Genomic DNA, 15,371 nt, shown 5'->3' on the forward strand with positions numbered 1-15,371 from the left:
AGAGGAAATCCCCACCACCATTTAACAAGCTACACCCACTTATCCTGTGTCCCCCCCCCAAAAGAGTTTAAAATTGAAAATTCATGGCACATTTTATTGCAAATTTCTCCTAATATAAATGTTTGTATGCACCTTTGTCTAATAAGCACATCTTTGCAAAGCATTTCCCCCTAATATAAAGCGTATCACCATGCTGTGTTCATCAGTAGAAATGTTATTTTTAGGCAAACTTTACCCTACAATATTAATTTCTCTACACACTGCTCTGCTAGACAGCCACACTGCAAAATTCAGAGAACTCTGGATTTCAAAGGAAGTTAGACAACATGACCCTTCCAACTCTACAATTCTATAGAGGATGTCTGCATTTCAGCTCATGTACTGCGTCAGAAGGTGCAAATTCAGTAAGTTCACCTTTAAATGAGAACTGAATTGGATGCCTCCCCCATCCCTAGTAATGGACGACAGAACCTAAGATCTTTTGGCCAAGGCATTGGCTGAGCAGAGCATTCAAAATATGGCTCCTGCAGAAAGTCATTAGCTACCAAGGAGCTTATTCCCTTGCCTCTGTGCCTGCGTACATCAGTATATTAAGCTAGGAAGCGGCAGGAAGGGATGCTGAGACTTACTGGACAGTTTCCAGAGTGGCGTGCCTCTTGGCCTCCTCCACCAGAGCGAGGGCAGTTGCGTCAGACACCGAATTGTAGGCTACGTCGAGTTCTTGCAGGTGCTGGTTTTGCGCCAAGTGCTGGGTGATCACCTCCACGCCCCGGTTCCCCAACGAGGTGTGCAGCAGCGACAGGTGGGTCAAAGAGGTGTTGCCAGCAAGGCCTTCAGCGAGGTACTGGGCACCCTGCTCTGTCAGGGGGTTGTCCGCCAGCCTGCAAGTGGCAAAAATGAAGAAGAGCAGACAGTGAAAATTGGGTTAGCCAAGGTTGTGACCCTACAGATAAGGTCCATCAACAGCTGTTTGAGGATGAATAATTGTCGCATTTCCTACCCGCGGTCTAAAACAGTCCTTTTCAAAGTGGGTTTTCCAGAAGTTTTATTTTTTGCCCTAATTTATTCATCATATATTTATCGTGCAGGCTCTCTGGGCACCTTTGTGACTTTGAAAGGAGCACTCTGGGCCTCTCAACTCAAGCACGTTTGGCCCTGGAAATAGTTTCTTCTTAAGTTTCCTAAACCAACAGCAAAACATGCCCCAGTGAAAAGACAGCGGGAAGAGCTACCCACAGAGGAAGAGCCTGCTGAAGCCACTGCCTCCCCCTACTCAACGATAGGGCCGGGGCCCTGTTCATGCAGGTTTGCAATGAAGTCTGACAGGTTTGTTATCCCTCTTGCATGTAATGGGGTGGGCATGCCTTGGAATATGGCCCAGGACTTGCTGCGTGGGAGACATGCAGGAATTCATTGGAAGGGAAATCAAGGTTCCCTATAGTCTGCTTCAAAGGATAGATGCAAGGAGGTAGACAGTTTGACAAATCAATTCTGTGCTGATTAAACTGTCAGAAAACAGCAGTTTGAGATGAGAACGTCAGACCAAGCTAGCTCTGTTAAAGAAGTTGTCTGCGTTCCTCTGCACACTGAGTGGGAAGGCAATCCCAGCAAAAACTCAGTGGCGTTTACTCTGCGTAAATGGGTGTAGGGGTTTCATCCTGGATTCAAAGAAACAAAGTTGACTAGACACTTGACTCTAGGAGAACCATAAGGAGAACCTCCTGCCTTTTCTTTAAAAGTTAGCAAGAGCAGCTGGTTCAGAGATGCGGTGAGGGGGCAGCAGAATCTGGCTGCTCTACTGATGTCCTACAATGCACTTTGCCCCCATGTCCACCTGGGCACTGTGGGAAATTTATTTACTTATTTTATTTAATAAATTTTATTTGCGGCTTGATTGCGGGGGGTTTTTATATTAAAAAAACCTCCAGACCTCCAAAACCTCAAATTGAAAGGTGTGGTAGTATGCTGACATCCAGAGTTGGACTGTATCTAATTCAGTTCTACTCAAGAGTAGACTCACTGAAATGAATGCACCTCAGTCAGGCCCAAGACAAGCACTGGAGACAACAAAACGCTTTTTTAAAAAAGTGTATTGTTTTATAGGTGTGTTTCCTGCTGCTCTGGGCTTCCTTACTAAAGCTTGGAAATAATAATAATCATCATCATCATCATCATCATCATCATCATCATCATCTGATTCTCCAGCTTTTATTTGGATGAGAATTACTTTCGTTTTGTTCTACCAAACTGTTGGGGGGGGGACTGGGAGAGATTTAGGGACAGAGTGCACCCTCTCTTCTCTGTGGGACTTGCAGTCTCCCTGTTCACACTCACCTTAGGGTACTCACACCACATTTCTCGTGCAACAGCAGGTCCCTGATCTCCTTGCATGCTTCTGGCCCCAGGCTGTTGAGCTGCAAGCTGAGGGAAGACACACACACACAAAAAAAAACAGTTTGCTTCTTTCCTTCCTCTTTTCCCTTCCTAATCACAGTTTGCCACCCTCTGGTGAAAGGCAAGAATGCATACCCTCTGACATTTCTCCAATGAAAATAGGGACGTCTCATTCCATAATGATAATTTTACTATTTATACCCTACCCATCTTTCTGGGTTACTCCAGCCACTCTGGGCAGCTTCCAACATATATAAAAGCATAATAAAACTTAAAAAAAAATATTCTGTATACAGGATTGCCTCCAGACGGCTCGGGGGTCGAATAACTCCATGACCATCCAACATTTCTACAATAAAAATAGGGACATCCTAAGGAAAAGTGTGACATTCTGGGATCAAATCAGAAACCAGGACGGCTTCTCTAAATCAGGGACATCCCTGGAAAATAGGGACATCTGGAGGGTCTGTGATTCAAAGCTTGGGGAAACATCCTTTTTGTGGGCTTCTCCCAGATGGGCTAATGGAGGAGTAATGGAGCAGTCCATTCCTCCTCTGGCAGCCTGCATGAAATTCCTGGTCACCTGTGGTGACCTTGCGGAGGGAAGACACATTACAACGAACCTGACAAATTGTTAGGACATGGGACTGTATCCAGCTAAGTCTTACTCAGAGTAGACCCGCTGAAAGCAAGGAGCCATGGCTATTTATTTCTTTAGGTCTACTCAGTGGGTGTTCTTCCTGGTGACTGGTGGAATCTGGGGTGCAAAAGGGATCCTCCATAGCCCAGAAGCAGAAAATCTGCCATCGCCAATTTCTAAGATGGCAAGAAGTGATGGCAAGAAGGTTGGGAAAGACTGTTCTCTGCCTGAAACCCTGGCGAGCTTCTGCAAGTCAGAGTAGAAGACACTGGGCTGGATGGTACAAAGGAACTTCCTATGTTTCTACAACCTGAGCTTGTCTTTGAGCATCAGTTTGGTCATGTGAGCTTGTGAACAAAGTGCTAAGTCACTCTGGAACATTCTGGGTGGCATCTAACTAACTCACTCCATCCATGCAAGGATTTATGCTTGAGCAACATGGTGTGTGTTTTTCCTCCACACCCCATGCCCTGCAAAATCAGTTCTAGGTGTCCCTCCAGCCCTTCAGAACATATATAGGGGAGGATACAGGACATGTGTGGGGAGAGAAGGGCAAGTTCCATTGTGCAAACTTAAATCCTTGCCCTGACATAACAATTCTCCTTAGGGCAACGTTGGAGAGAATACATAATCCAACCATCTCAGACCCTATGATCAGCAGAGGGGGGCTTCTTTGATGGTGCCAACACTGGGATGTGCCCAATTGGTACCAACTCACAGCAGGGCCTTTTTAGTGGTGGTTCCCCAGTTGTGGAATGCCCTCCCTACTGGGACACACCTGCCTTCATCATTATTAACTATCAGGAGGAATTTGAAAACATTCCTGCTTACCCAGGCGTTTGGTTGGCTGATGAATACTGTTTCGGGGACCTCAATATTATTATATGGGAAGTAAGTTTCTAACTGTAATTGCTTTAATAATAATAATAATTATTATTTATACCCTGCCCATCTGGCTGGGTTTCCCCAGCCACTCTGGGTGGCTTCCAACAAAATATTTAAAATACAATAAAACATCAAACATTAAAAACTTCCCTAAACAGGGCTGCCTTCAGATGTCTTCTAAAAGATAGTTGCTTATTTCCTTGACATCTGATGGGGGAGGGGGCGTTTCACAGGGTGGGTGCCACCACCGAGAAGGCCCTCTGCCTGGTTTCCTGTAACCTCATGTCTAGCAGTGAGAGAACCACCAGAAGGCCCTCAGAGCTGGACCTCAATGTCCGGGCTGAATGATGGGGGTGGAGACACTCCTTCAGGTATACTTAGCCGAGGCCGTTTAGGGCTTTAAAGGTCAGCAAAGTTTAGTTTAGAAAGTTCTAAACTATTTTAGAAATGTTTTTGCTGTGCCTTTGTTTCTAAATTGTCTGTTTGGGTTCTTTGGGGAGGAAAGGCAGGATGTAAATTCAATAAACCAACCAACCAATACTCACTGAAGTTTTTTGCACCGCAGCAAGACGGGGAAGAGAATCTTCAGGCTGTTGATGTCGAGATGGCAAGAGGCCAAGTTCAGCTCCTCCACTTCATGACTGGTGGTGCCCACGACAGATGCCACAACAGAGCATTTGAGAGGGGTCATCTTGACAGAGGAGAGGTTGATGGTCCTCAAGGACTGGACAGCCTCAGCCGTGAAGCGTTCATTCTGGAACTCATGCAGGAAGAAGAGGTAGTCCATGAGCTCGGACGGTGGCAAGCCCTTGCGGCTGTTGCGGATGACCGTCTTCTTCATGGCCTTGGCGATCTCAAAGGCTGCCAGGTTCTTGATGGAGCAGCCGAGCTGGTCCAGGATAGCCCGGTTGCGCCGTGACAGCAGCCCTCCCATGAAGATGGGGAAGAGCTCGAAGACCTCATCGTCCGAAGCCTCGTCTGGGTGACGCATGGGACCTTCCACCCCGAGGATGCTGAAATTGATCTGGTCCAACACGTCATCGTTGAAGTAGTCCTCCTCCTTGAACATCTCCACCGCCATGGTGCGGGCGATGGTGTCGCGGTCCTTGCTGGTGAACCGGCCAAAGTAGCGGGGGAAGACCTTGATGAGGCTGAAGAGCACCGGCAGGACGCGCAGAGGCAAGACTTTGGAGACGATGCTGAGGACCACAGTCACATCTTCACTCACCTTGCCAATGATCTCGGAGACCTCCTTGCCCACCCGTTGCCCCAGGGTCTTCTTCTCGCCCAGGACCACGTAGAGGGCCGCCAGGTACTCCTGCATGGCAGGGATGGTGAAGACAAAGGTGTGCTCCTTGCCCGACTGCACGCTGGGCGTCAGGAAGAAGCTGAAGACGTCTCTGCGGAAAACATTCAGGAGGTTGAGCTCACTTTCCGTCTTCATCTCCACCTCAAAGCAGCGGCGCAGGTCCTCTTCCGAGAAGGATGTCTGTCGGGACATCACCCCCTTGTAGGCCAGCTTGCCCACTGTTTTGGACACGTATTTCATCATGGAGATGTCAGACGGGTCCGTGCTGTCCAGCACCTCCCCACTGAAGTTGAGCCGCAGGAAGCTGGTGTAGATCCCGGTGAGGGTTTGAGTGGGGGGCACCGACTTGGTGAAGTAAAGGAAGTGCAACGTGGTGCACACCAGCCAGCAGTAGGATGGCAGGAAGCAGGCAGCCGCAATCTGGTTGTGCCGCTCCAAGTTCCTGGACAGCATCTCCACCAAGTTGTCCTGCTCGTTTGCTTCCTCCGCCGTTGGAGGGCCAGAGGCCCCGAGGCACTCAGGCCTACGCAGGCGCAAGTGGAAGTAGAGCTTCTGGAGGTTGATGTCGGAGAAGCCACAGACCTCGACGTAGCGGCCCACGAACTTGCTGGGGATGCGGCGCACCGCCGAGGGCCGTGTGGTGACGATGATGCTCGCCTGGAGAGACAGGAGACATGGCTTGGTCAATGAAATCCAAGGTCAGAACACAAGACATAGAACCTAAGGAGCTACCTTATACCAAGGCTGAGCACTCTTCCATCTAGCTCAGTATTGTTGACACTGTCAGTTGAGAACATAATGGTAGTTTTCTAGCCCTGGGTTCTGAGTCAGACCATTGGTCTATCCAGCTCAGAATTGTCTATGCCAGAGAATGGGGAACCTCTGGCACTCCAGATGTGTCAGACGTCAACTTCCAGCTGCCTTGGCCACCAGCATGGTCAATGGTCAGGGATGCAGGGAGTTGGAGTTTGACAACATATAGAGGGCCACAGGCTCCTCAGCTGTATTTTAATTTAATGGACCACCATTAAATGGGTTTTTGTTTGCTGAAGGCGACTGCATTTCGCTGCTGATTCTCTCTCTAAGCACCTACCATTTGCGGATCTCAAGGGAAAGAAGCGAGCGGTCTCACTCAGGGAGCCACCCGTTCCACCAGCATGAAAGATGGGAAGCTGAGCTCAATCCATCAGCTTTGCTAAAGGCATCAAACCCCATCGGATGCCTCCTGCCTCTGAACTGTGCCAGCCAGTCATTATAAGAACAATTGTTTAAGTAAGAATTGGAGCCTGAGTTCCGATTTCCCCCCTCTTCCCTCCCTATCCCCCTTTCCTTGTGTGTTGTGTATGTTTTAAATTGTAAGCTCGTGGGAGGGTCTGTCTTGTTTAATTGACACTCTGGGAAGCTTTTGGGTGGAACAGCGGTTTCAAAGGCTCTAAATACATAAAGAACAATCTCCCCTGAACACAAACCTCTGGCATCATGTATTTCCTCAGAAGGTTGACCACAATGGCGGATGGAGGAATCGGCTCGTTGGGGTCGCAACAGAGTTCTGTGTGCGCCAGGCGGAAGTCTAGATTGAGGCGGTCCAGGCCATTGAGGATGAAAAGCACCTTGAGTTGGCTGGAACCCAATGTGGGCACCAGCTCTCGGAGGTGAAGGTATTTCTTGGTGATCATGCGCCGCAAGGAGATGGGTGCGCTGCCCTGGGAAAGGTCCTCACAGGAGAATGGGATGAGTAGCTCGAAGCGCGGGAGGCGGCCGTGACACCAGTCCATCACCATCTTCTTGATAAGGGTGCTCTTCCCGGTGCCCACCGTGCCATAGAGGACCACGTTCTTCACCTGATTCCCGCAGGCGTCCACGTCAAAGAGGTTCTGGAGGCCAATAGTGTGGCTACGGGAGGCCTGCAGCTGGTTCTGGATGGTCATCTCAGGAGAAGGCTTCAGGATCTCCTCCAGGGAGCTCTCCCGGATCACGGGGTCCACGTGGGTGGTGTCTAGTGAGAACGACGGGCCAAACTGACGCTCCTCGTTTGGCTGCTGGCGGAACCAGTCAGAGAGGTTTTTGCGGTGTTTCTGGATGGCTTCTGCGGAGGAGAAAAGTGAGAGTTAGGGTTTCTGAGCGACCTATTTATTACACATTGGTTCCGATTTGCTAGCACAACACTTATGGAGAGGTTAGATTAGATCCAGGGTTTACTGAGCATTCGTTTTGATTTGTTTGCAGAGAGGTTGCACGTCAATGAACATTCCTCCTGCATTCATCCTAATTTGCTTGCGGGATGTTTACACATCCTCCCCTTTAGCCATACACAGTGTCAATGCAGGTAAGCGTGCAGTTTGTTCCTTTACTGGAGCAAGCCACATTGCTATTTGTTCATGCAGGAAAAAGCAGTTTCCACTGGAAAACAGCATGTTCAAAGGGCTGTTTGAAAGCTGTTTCCCAAACAGCCCTGCACTGCTTTTTAAACCTCCAAATTTCAGGGGATTAAGAAGCAGCACAATGATGTTAGGGGAAAGACTTTCAATCAGCCCTTTTCTAACATTCCTCCACTGCCCTTTTCTGATTTTTGGAGGTTCAAAGAGCAGCATGGGGATGTCCGAAAGCCCTTTGTTGCTCCTTAAGTTCAAAGAATCTGTAAACCAAAGGATCACCATGAGATGTTTACAAAAGGCTGTTTGAAAGCCCTGTGCTGTGCTTTGAAGTCCTGACAAGCGGGGCTTCAAAGCACAGCATCACCTGACGTCACTATGGCTTCCCTAGTCATTTGTCGGAACCAAGCCGTCAGGGGTTGGAGAGATTAAGATCTGCCCCCGCCCCCAGCCAGAAAAGGCTCTCCATCCCAGTTTTCAAGCATCCCTTCTTATTCATCAGAAATAGAAACCTGCTTTTAAAAATTAAAAATAACCAAAGCGAAGGTTCCCAAGCTGCTCATGTCTACACCTCAATATCAAATTGCACATCTGAATGTAATTGCAGAATTGCAGAAATCTCTTGCACACAGCTAAAAAGAGAAAACCACGAAGGGTTTTCGCCCAGACCCCAATGGCAGTGGTAGGAATGTCCCACTCCACTCCCGCCAGGCAATCTACTTGTGTTCCCTGGTCCAGATTAGTGATCAGCAACAGCATCGCTCCTTAGAAACATAAAGTAGTGGATTTACCGGAGGTTGGCACATTCTTCAGTGCTGGCTGGCTTGGTCTGGGGGAGGTTGGCTGAGATGGGAACCCCTGGGGTCCTCCCACATGACAGACAAAGTCCCTGTAAGAGAGAGAGGAAAGAAAATGTGAGGTATTTGGCCCCAGGTGGCCAAGAAAAAGGGAACCCCTGTCAGGCTGGCAGCTCTGTTTTTTGCAAATACAAATGCATTCCAGAGCTTGAAAACAAACAAACAAAAATGTATTCAGTTGTTTCCAGAAAGAACAGACTGTGGACAGCTTCCTATGTCTGGAAAGAGAGACAGTCAGGCAGGCAGGCAGACAGATCTTCAACATATATTTATGGCTAGCAAAGTAGCAAGAGATGATAAAAGTAAATATGGAGGAAGGCAGATACAGTCGTACCTTGGAAGTCAAACGGAATCTGTTCCAGAAGTCCGTTTGACTTCCAAAACGTTCGGAAACAAAAGTGCAGCTTCTAATTGGCTGCAGGAAGCACCTGCAGCCAATCAGAAGCCCCGCTGGACGTTCAGGTTCTGAAAGAACGTTCGAAAACTGGAACACTCACGTCTGGTTTTCGATTGTTCGGGAGCCGGAACGCTCAACTCCCAAGGCGTTCGGGAGCCGAGGTACGACTGTGTAAAAGTAATAGAACACTTCTGAATGTTCAAAAAGGCTTCCCCTGCATTGTCTCAGTGGTTCCCAATTGGTGGTCCGTGGACTCTAGGGGGTCCACATAACCCATCCAGGGGGTTGGCCGCGTCTTGAACAATATTGTAGCACCCCAAAATGCACATTTCTTGGGCACCGTGCTCTCAAAAAGGTCACATCACTGGGACATGTTGGAGGGTATGGTGACACCATTCACATAACAAAAAATACCAAAAGTAGGGGGTTCGTGGGTGGGCTTTAACAGGGCGTTCACAGTACTTTGCTAATTGGGAACCACTTCTTTATCTAATCAAGGAAGGGGTGGCTAACCAGATGTTGTTGGTCACTAACTCTAATCAGTCGCAGCAGCCAGATTGACCAATGATCAAGGACCCTGGGCACTGTAGTCCAATCAGAGGGCCCCTTTGTTCAGCAGGCTAGCCCCTGCACCCATTCGTGCACCTCTCTCTAACCTCCATCCAGAAAAGTGAGAGGCATTCTCAGAGATCAAGGACACCTTCCAGCCAGTCAAAAACACTTATATGCATAGCAGGGTATATAAGGGGCGTGGACTGATTAAAGTTCCAATGGCCAGGTAGAGAAGGCTGGAGGGCTGCATTTGGACCCTGGGCCTGTGGTTCCCCACTTGTGTTCTAGGTTGCCAAGAGTTCAGTACCCCAGCAGGGCATCCTTACCTGACAGGAGATGCTGATCTTAAGAAGAACAAGGTCCGGTCCACATGCAGGATCTTCTTGAGGACCAGGCGGTTCCCAGCGCCTTCAAGGAGAGATTGCAGGACAAAGTTATTACAGCACTGGTTTACATTATATTATTTACACATTATTACTTATTATTTACCTATTATAAATGTAACTTGAGAAACAAAGCCACAGAACCACGTGTAAGGTAGCTGGATTCAGACTAAATCAGCTGAACTTAGTTCTCTTAGCTGAAGTGAGTGGGTTGTTGATTTCAATGGGACCCAAGTTCAGTCCCATCTTATGTGTAAAATCAATAGCACGTTTCTAGTCCTTAGGAATATGGAAGGAGGAAGGTCTCTGCCCCAAGGAGCATGCACTTGGGCTTAATTTCAGTGGCAGATGAGGTTGAAGGGGACATGTCAAGGGCTTCACAGTTGGGTTTTAAGGGAAGCCTTAAAGGAAAAGTAGGGAGAGGGAAGGCTCAAGTTTAGTTTCTCTGTTTTTAACTTTTCCAGTCTTAAATTCAGTTCCCTATATTTCCATATCAGTTTGCATTTTTTTTAAAAAAAGTTGACATTAAAATTCAGCAGCATCTTAGTGTAAATCGTTCTCCTAATATACATATTTTAATGCAATATTACCTAATACATTAATTATTTTTTACAGTTATGCCTCACTTTTTAAACCTAAGTGTCTCAAAGCGTCTTACAGAATAAAAATAGGAACAACAAAAAATGTTAAAACCAAATATAAAAGAAGACTCCAAAGTGCAGATCTATCTAACCATATCTATCTATCTATCTATCTATCTATCTATCTATCTATCTATCTATCTATATCTATCATCTCTATCACAAAAACAAATCCTGCCCAACCCACTTAAAAGGATGAGTAGAATATAAAGATCATAAACATAACCAGCTACCCTCCAAATTAAGGTTCAAAGGAGAGAGCATTTTTTTTTTTTAAATGTCTGGCAACTAAAAACAGACAACAATGGTGCCAGGTGTGTTTCTCTGGGGAAAGCATTCCGCATAAGGGGAGCCATAACCTCTGCACCCCTAGGCATTGAGAGAGGAAGTTTTTAAGGATAAGGAGCAGGAAGGAAAGACACCCTGCCCAGAGAACAAACGTGCTCAGAGGCACTCTCACTACTTCAGCCATTTCCAGACTCTGAAAGCAGGGCCCTGGAGACGGAACTCTGCCTTACCTAGTGCCGAGTCCAGGTGCATCGCGGAAGCTACAACGCCTCTGCCGGCCTTCTGCTTGGCCTCTATTTGCTTCAGCCTGCTCCAGCTGCTCCCCGCCTGGCGCGGCCATCTCCTCAACGGCATAGTGGCGGACGGAACCTGCCTTTCAACTGGAAGACACACGTAAAAAGGTCAGAAAGCAGAGCTGGAATTTCCACCACCACCACCCTGTCCCCCAGAATCTGATAATCAAGATCTGCGAAAATCTCGTCACTGAGGCAGACATAGCTTGGAGGCCAGGGGCCTCCTGAGCAAGCCTGCTTCTGTCACTATATCTATTTTATACTATATATTTTTTTCTCACTTCTTTCAGATAATTCCCTTCCTCAAAACAGCTCACATCAATACTGTAGGGTCACTTCAGGACAAGCTGTTTAATGACCATTTAGCATGATTTGATTGCAGTGAGAACTATTCTTTAATGAGCATTCATCTTGATTTGATTATGGGGAGATTAGACAGTGTTGCATCAAACAAGCATTATCTCCCAGAGCAAATTACCTGTCTCTTTCCTTACAGCAAACAATCTGACCTTTGGGGGGTGGGGAGGGGAGCATAACTGGTGCACAATAGTGCAAAAGAGGTCTCACAGACGGTTCTGATTTTATTATTTATTAAATTTATTAAATTTATATACCATCCTTCATCTATGGATTGCAGTTTCCTCCCCATCCTCCTTGCTAGACCTGGGTTTCACATGCACACATTCTAGGAGTCTCGCAAATTAGGAACTCTAGACAGTGGCAATAGCAGGTTTTATCTAGAAACTTGCACTCACACAGATCTTAGAATGGGGAGAAAGTTCATGGCGCACACAGAAAGAATCAAATATACACATTTAACCCTTCAGTGGGGAATAGCTCAGCAAACAGTACATTTCTATTATGGGGAACGACTCAAGAGAATGGTTTGGGAGAATTAGCTAATTCTAAACCAAATCAAACGACAGAGCTATTGTATACCAGAGGTCCCCAAACTGTGGTCCACAGCATGCCTGCATTAAATACTCATGTTTGTTTCTAATTGTAATTTTATTGCTTCTTTTATACTGCAATTCATTGCAGGGCTGGGAAATATCTGGTTTTCAGCATCATGATATAATCACCTGCTAAACATTGCAATATCCTGATATAGCACAGTGTCTGAAATAAGAATGGAGCTATATAGAGGCATTGGCTGGCTCCGGTTTTTCCAGCATTGTGATTTTTGCCGGCGCCTGCTCTTGTGGTTCTCTGCCCCCTGCATGAGGCAGGGGAGAGCTGAGCCAGCAGAGTTATCAGGGGCTGCAGGAATCTAGAGAGGCACTGGCTGGCTTCATGGTTTTCCCCACATTGTGATTTTTTTGCATAGCATACACACAATTAGTGATTTATTGCCAGGTTAAATATTATGAAACCGATATCATGATATGGGCTTCAAACTGGTTTTGGGTGATATAGCGATATATCACCCAGCCGTAATTCATTGTATTACAAGTAGAATTCTAATTAGAAATTGCACAGCATCCAGCACAGCACATTACAATTGCTACAACAGGTAGAAAAGATCAGCTACTTTCAAGTGGTCGGGGTGGGGGGGACAAAGTTGGTCTACACTGACTGATAGGGACTCTCTAAGATTTTAGACAGGTAAGTCTTTCCTCCAGCCCTACCTGGTGATGTTGCCAGGGATTGAATGTGGGACCTTCCACATGCAAGGCAGATGACCTACCCCTGAGCCCTTCCCTGACTACACATGCCCAAGAAGGAGCAAGCCCACCGAGGCCAAGAGGTGATGCAAGAGGGTGGCTTCCAAAACACACATGCACACTACTGGTAGGAAGCTAAAAACAGATCTAAGCACACAGACACACATTCTCAGAGACAGGAAAGAAGGAATAGGTTTGGAGGCTACCATTTGTTGTGAAAACAGAAAACAGGGGAGGAAGCCAAAGGTACCTTTTCAGTCCCTGTGGACAATTGCAACGAAGGAGTCCTGGAGCTTGTCGAAAGTCCTAAGTCAGGCTGGAAACAGCAAGGGCTGCAGCAAGGACTTCTGCTTCACTAAGTAGAGACCCAGGGAAGCAGGAAACTGGAGGCACTGGAGGAAAAGCAAGGGTGAGAATGCAGCACTAGACACCGGGGTTTCATCCAGGGAAAAGCGATTCAGCAAGAAGGACTTCAGGCAGCCAGTGGAGGCCAGCAGAAAAGGAGCCAAGAGGGGGTTCAGGATCCTGGTTTTTATACTCTGGGGGACAAAAGCTTCAAAGCGAATTCCAAAGTTGATTGGATCAGTGACGTGTTGCTCCTGGCCAATCCTTTTGGTTCATGGCAAGGTGGGGTGGGTCCCCGCCTTAATAGGATTATCTTTGGTTATCTTTCCTTGGCATAGTCACATCTTGGCTAGTGTGATTGGATTTTAGACTGGGTGGGCTTAGAAGTGCACCTTGTGAGGATGGCTAATTAGGTTGCACTGCCCGAGGTGCAAATGGCTGTGCACGGAACAACATCACCCCAGTCTGGATTATTCCCAAATTTCATTTTAGCAAATTCCCACCTCCCATTCCATGCTTTCTTCAACCCCTCTCTTCCACTTTCTTTAACCTTACAATAATCCATGCAACTGTCTCTTCTCCTCAGCCCTCTGAACACAAGCCCCAAACATGGTTCATTATATTTTTCCACTACGAAGTAAGGAAAAATATAACTTTAAAGAAAAACAGCCAACACATTTAGTCCCAGTAACCTTATGTGCACTTTCTTGACCGCAAGTCCCACTAAAATGAACTTTTCAGGAAACATGCATCAGACCAAGCTACATATTGTCATTCTGGGAGACCCCCAATTTGATGAGTTTCACCTGTTGACTTCTGCCTGCTGCCTACATGTATGTAAAAGTTGCATGCAGCTGTAGTACACCACGGGCAACACTAGCTGTGTAAATAAGGAGGGGAGAAGAAAGAGAGAAAGGTCTTTGGAAGGAAGGGGAAAACAGAGGAGAGAAGAGAACCTGGGAAGGAGATGAATAGAAGAGGGGGGTCCTTTTTGTAAAATTCACACATGCACCTTGGGGGCGAATTAGCAGGTCTTTCTCGCTTCATTCCCTGCCATCTCCAGTGGCTGCACATCATCACAATGCCAGCCTGTTTGTGGCTCTGCTGTGTGCCTTTCTGCTGTCACTGATAAGCCAGCTGAAATAATAATCTGCTGTCCTCCTCTTCCTCCTCCCTCTCCCCTTAAAGCAGCAAGCCTCACTAAAGGACTTCACCAAGCTGGCAAAGATGGACACATTTACAGCCGGCTTTGCCGCAGAGGCCTGGCTTGAAACTTGCCAGGCTGGCCACGGAAGGACTCTTAGCAATTCCTGGTGCAGAGGCCAGCTCAGAACACTGTGCTGTTAGAAAGCGGGGGGGGGGGGGGGGGGAGACAAATGAAATTTGAGCTCTGAGGCCAGGCAGCTTAAATGTTGCTCTCAGAATTCATGGTACAAATCAGTCACAAATACGCAAAAAAGGGAGAGAGAAGGCATAGATTTTCTCCGAGCAAATGCATGCAAAAATGGGCTCAATTTTGCAGAACCTGCTACATCCTCATGTGCGTCCAGGGGTTTGCAACTGATCAGGAATAAATCAGCCTTGCCTTCTCTTGAGCTTTTAATGGTAGCTTTTATGTGCAGAAATCGATAGGCAGGAAAAAAATACAACTGCTGTACAACCACCTCCTGCTAAAGGGAAAACTCCAGTGGACATCTGAGCAGCTAAAACAAATGCACATGCTGGCAGCCCTGTGGCTATAGCTTAGCTCAGGGGTCAGCAAGCTTTTTCAGCCATGGACCGGTCCACCGTCCCTCAGACCATGTGGTGGGCCGGACTATATTTTTTGGGGAGAAATGAACGAATTCCTATGCCCCACAAATAACCCAAAGATGCATTTTAAATAAAAGGACACATTCTACTTATGTAAAAACACGCTGATTCCCGGACCGTCCGCGGGCTGGATTGAGAAGGCGATTGGGCCGCATCCAGCCCCAGGGCCTTAGGTTGCCTACCCCTGGCTTAGCTGGTAACAGAATCCTAGAGACTGCAGGGCTCAGCCGGTGCATCTTAAGTCGAGCTACAGAGTCTGGAATCATGGCTAAAGTTATGCAGCTGAATCCATCATGGCAGGCATCAAAGAGTTAAGATGAGAGGCTTTAAAGCATCAGAGAGTGTGCCTGTTCACACCTGTCATTACCTGTAAATCCAGGCATATCTCTAAGGAGTTGTATCTGCTGCTGTTCTTTGGTTACCTTGAGATGTGTGTGTTTTCACACCAACAAGCCTTGCTGAGCAAGGCAAGGCAAACAGCAAGGGGAGAGGGGGCAAGTAAGTTGTTGTTCCTCAGCCCAGCTGAACAACACACAAGC

General features: G+C 47.3%; 1 protein-coding gene across 3 annotated transcripts in view; it reads right to left on the minus strand.

The window, feature by feature from the left end:
* NLRX1 (NLR family member X1) overlaps positions 1–15,371 on the minus strand; it is a 307,093-nt gene that overhangs the window by 288,463 nt on the left and 3,259 nt on the right. For all 3 annotated transcript variants that reach the window (XR_013833335.1, XR_013833336.1, XM_079954663.1), the window contains exons 2-8: positions 10,949–11,098; positions 9,733–9,814; positions 8,392–8,489; positions 6,698–7,314; positions 4,465–5,885; positions 2,335–2,421; positions 630–881 (exon numbers count right to left, since the gene is read on the minus strand). Coding sequence is in view for 1 of the 3 variants with exons in the window: in XM_079954663.1 (XP_079810789.1) it covers positions 630–881; positions 2,335–2,421; positions 4,465–5,885; positions 6,698–7,314; positions 8,392–8,489; positions 9,733–9,814; positions 10,949–11,072 (2,681 nt within the window). In the remaining 2 variants the exon portion in view is untranslated. The remainder of the gene's footprint in view (positions 1–629; positions 882–2,334; positions 2,422–4,464; positions 5,886–6,697; positions 7,315–8,391; positions 8,490–9,732; positions 9,815–10,948; positions 11,099–15,371) is intronic.

This window comes from Podarcis cretensis, assembly GCF_951804945.1.
Source record: "Podarcis cretensis genome assembly, chromosome: 15".
NCBI classification, from domain to species: domain Eukaryota; kingdom Metazoa; phylum Chordata; class Lepidosauria; order Squamata; family Lacertidae; genus Podarcis; species Podarcis cretensis.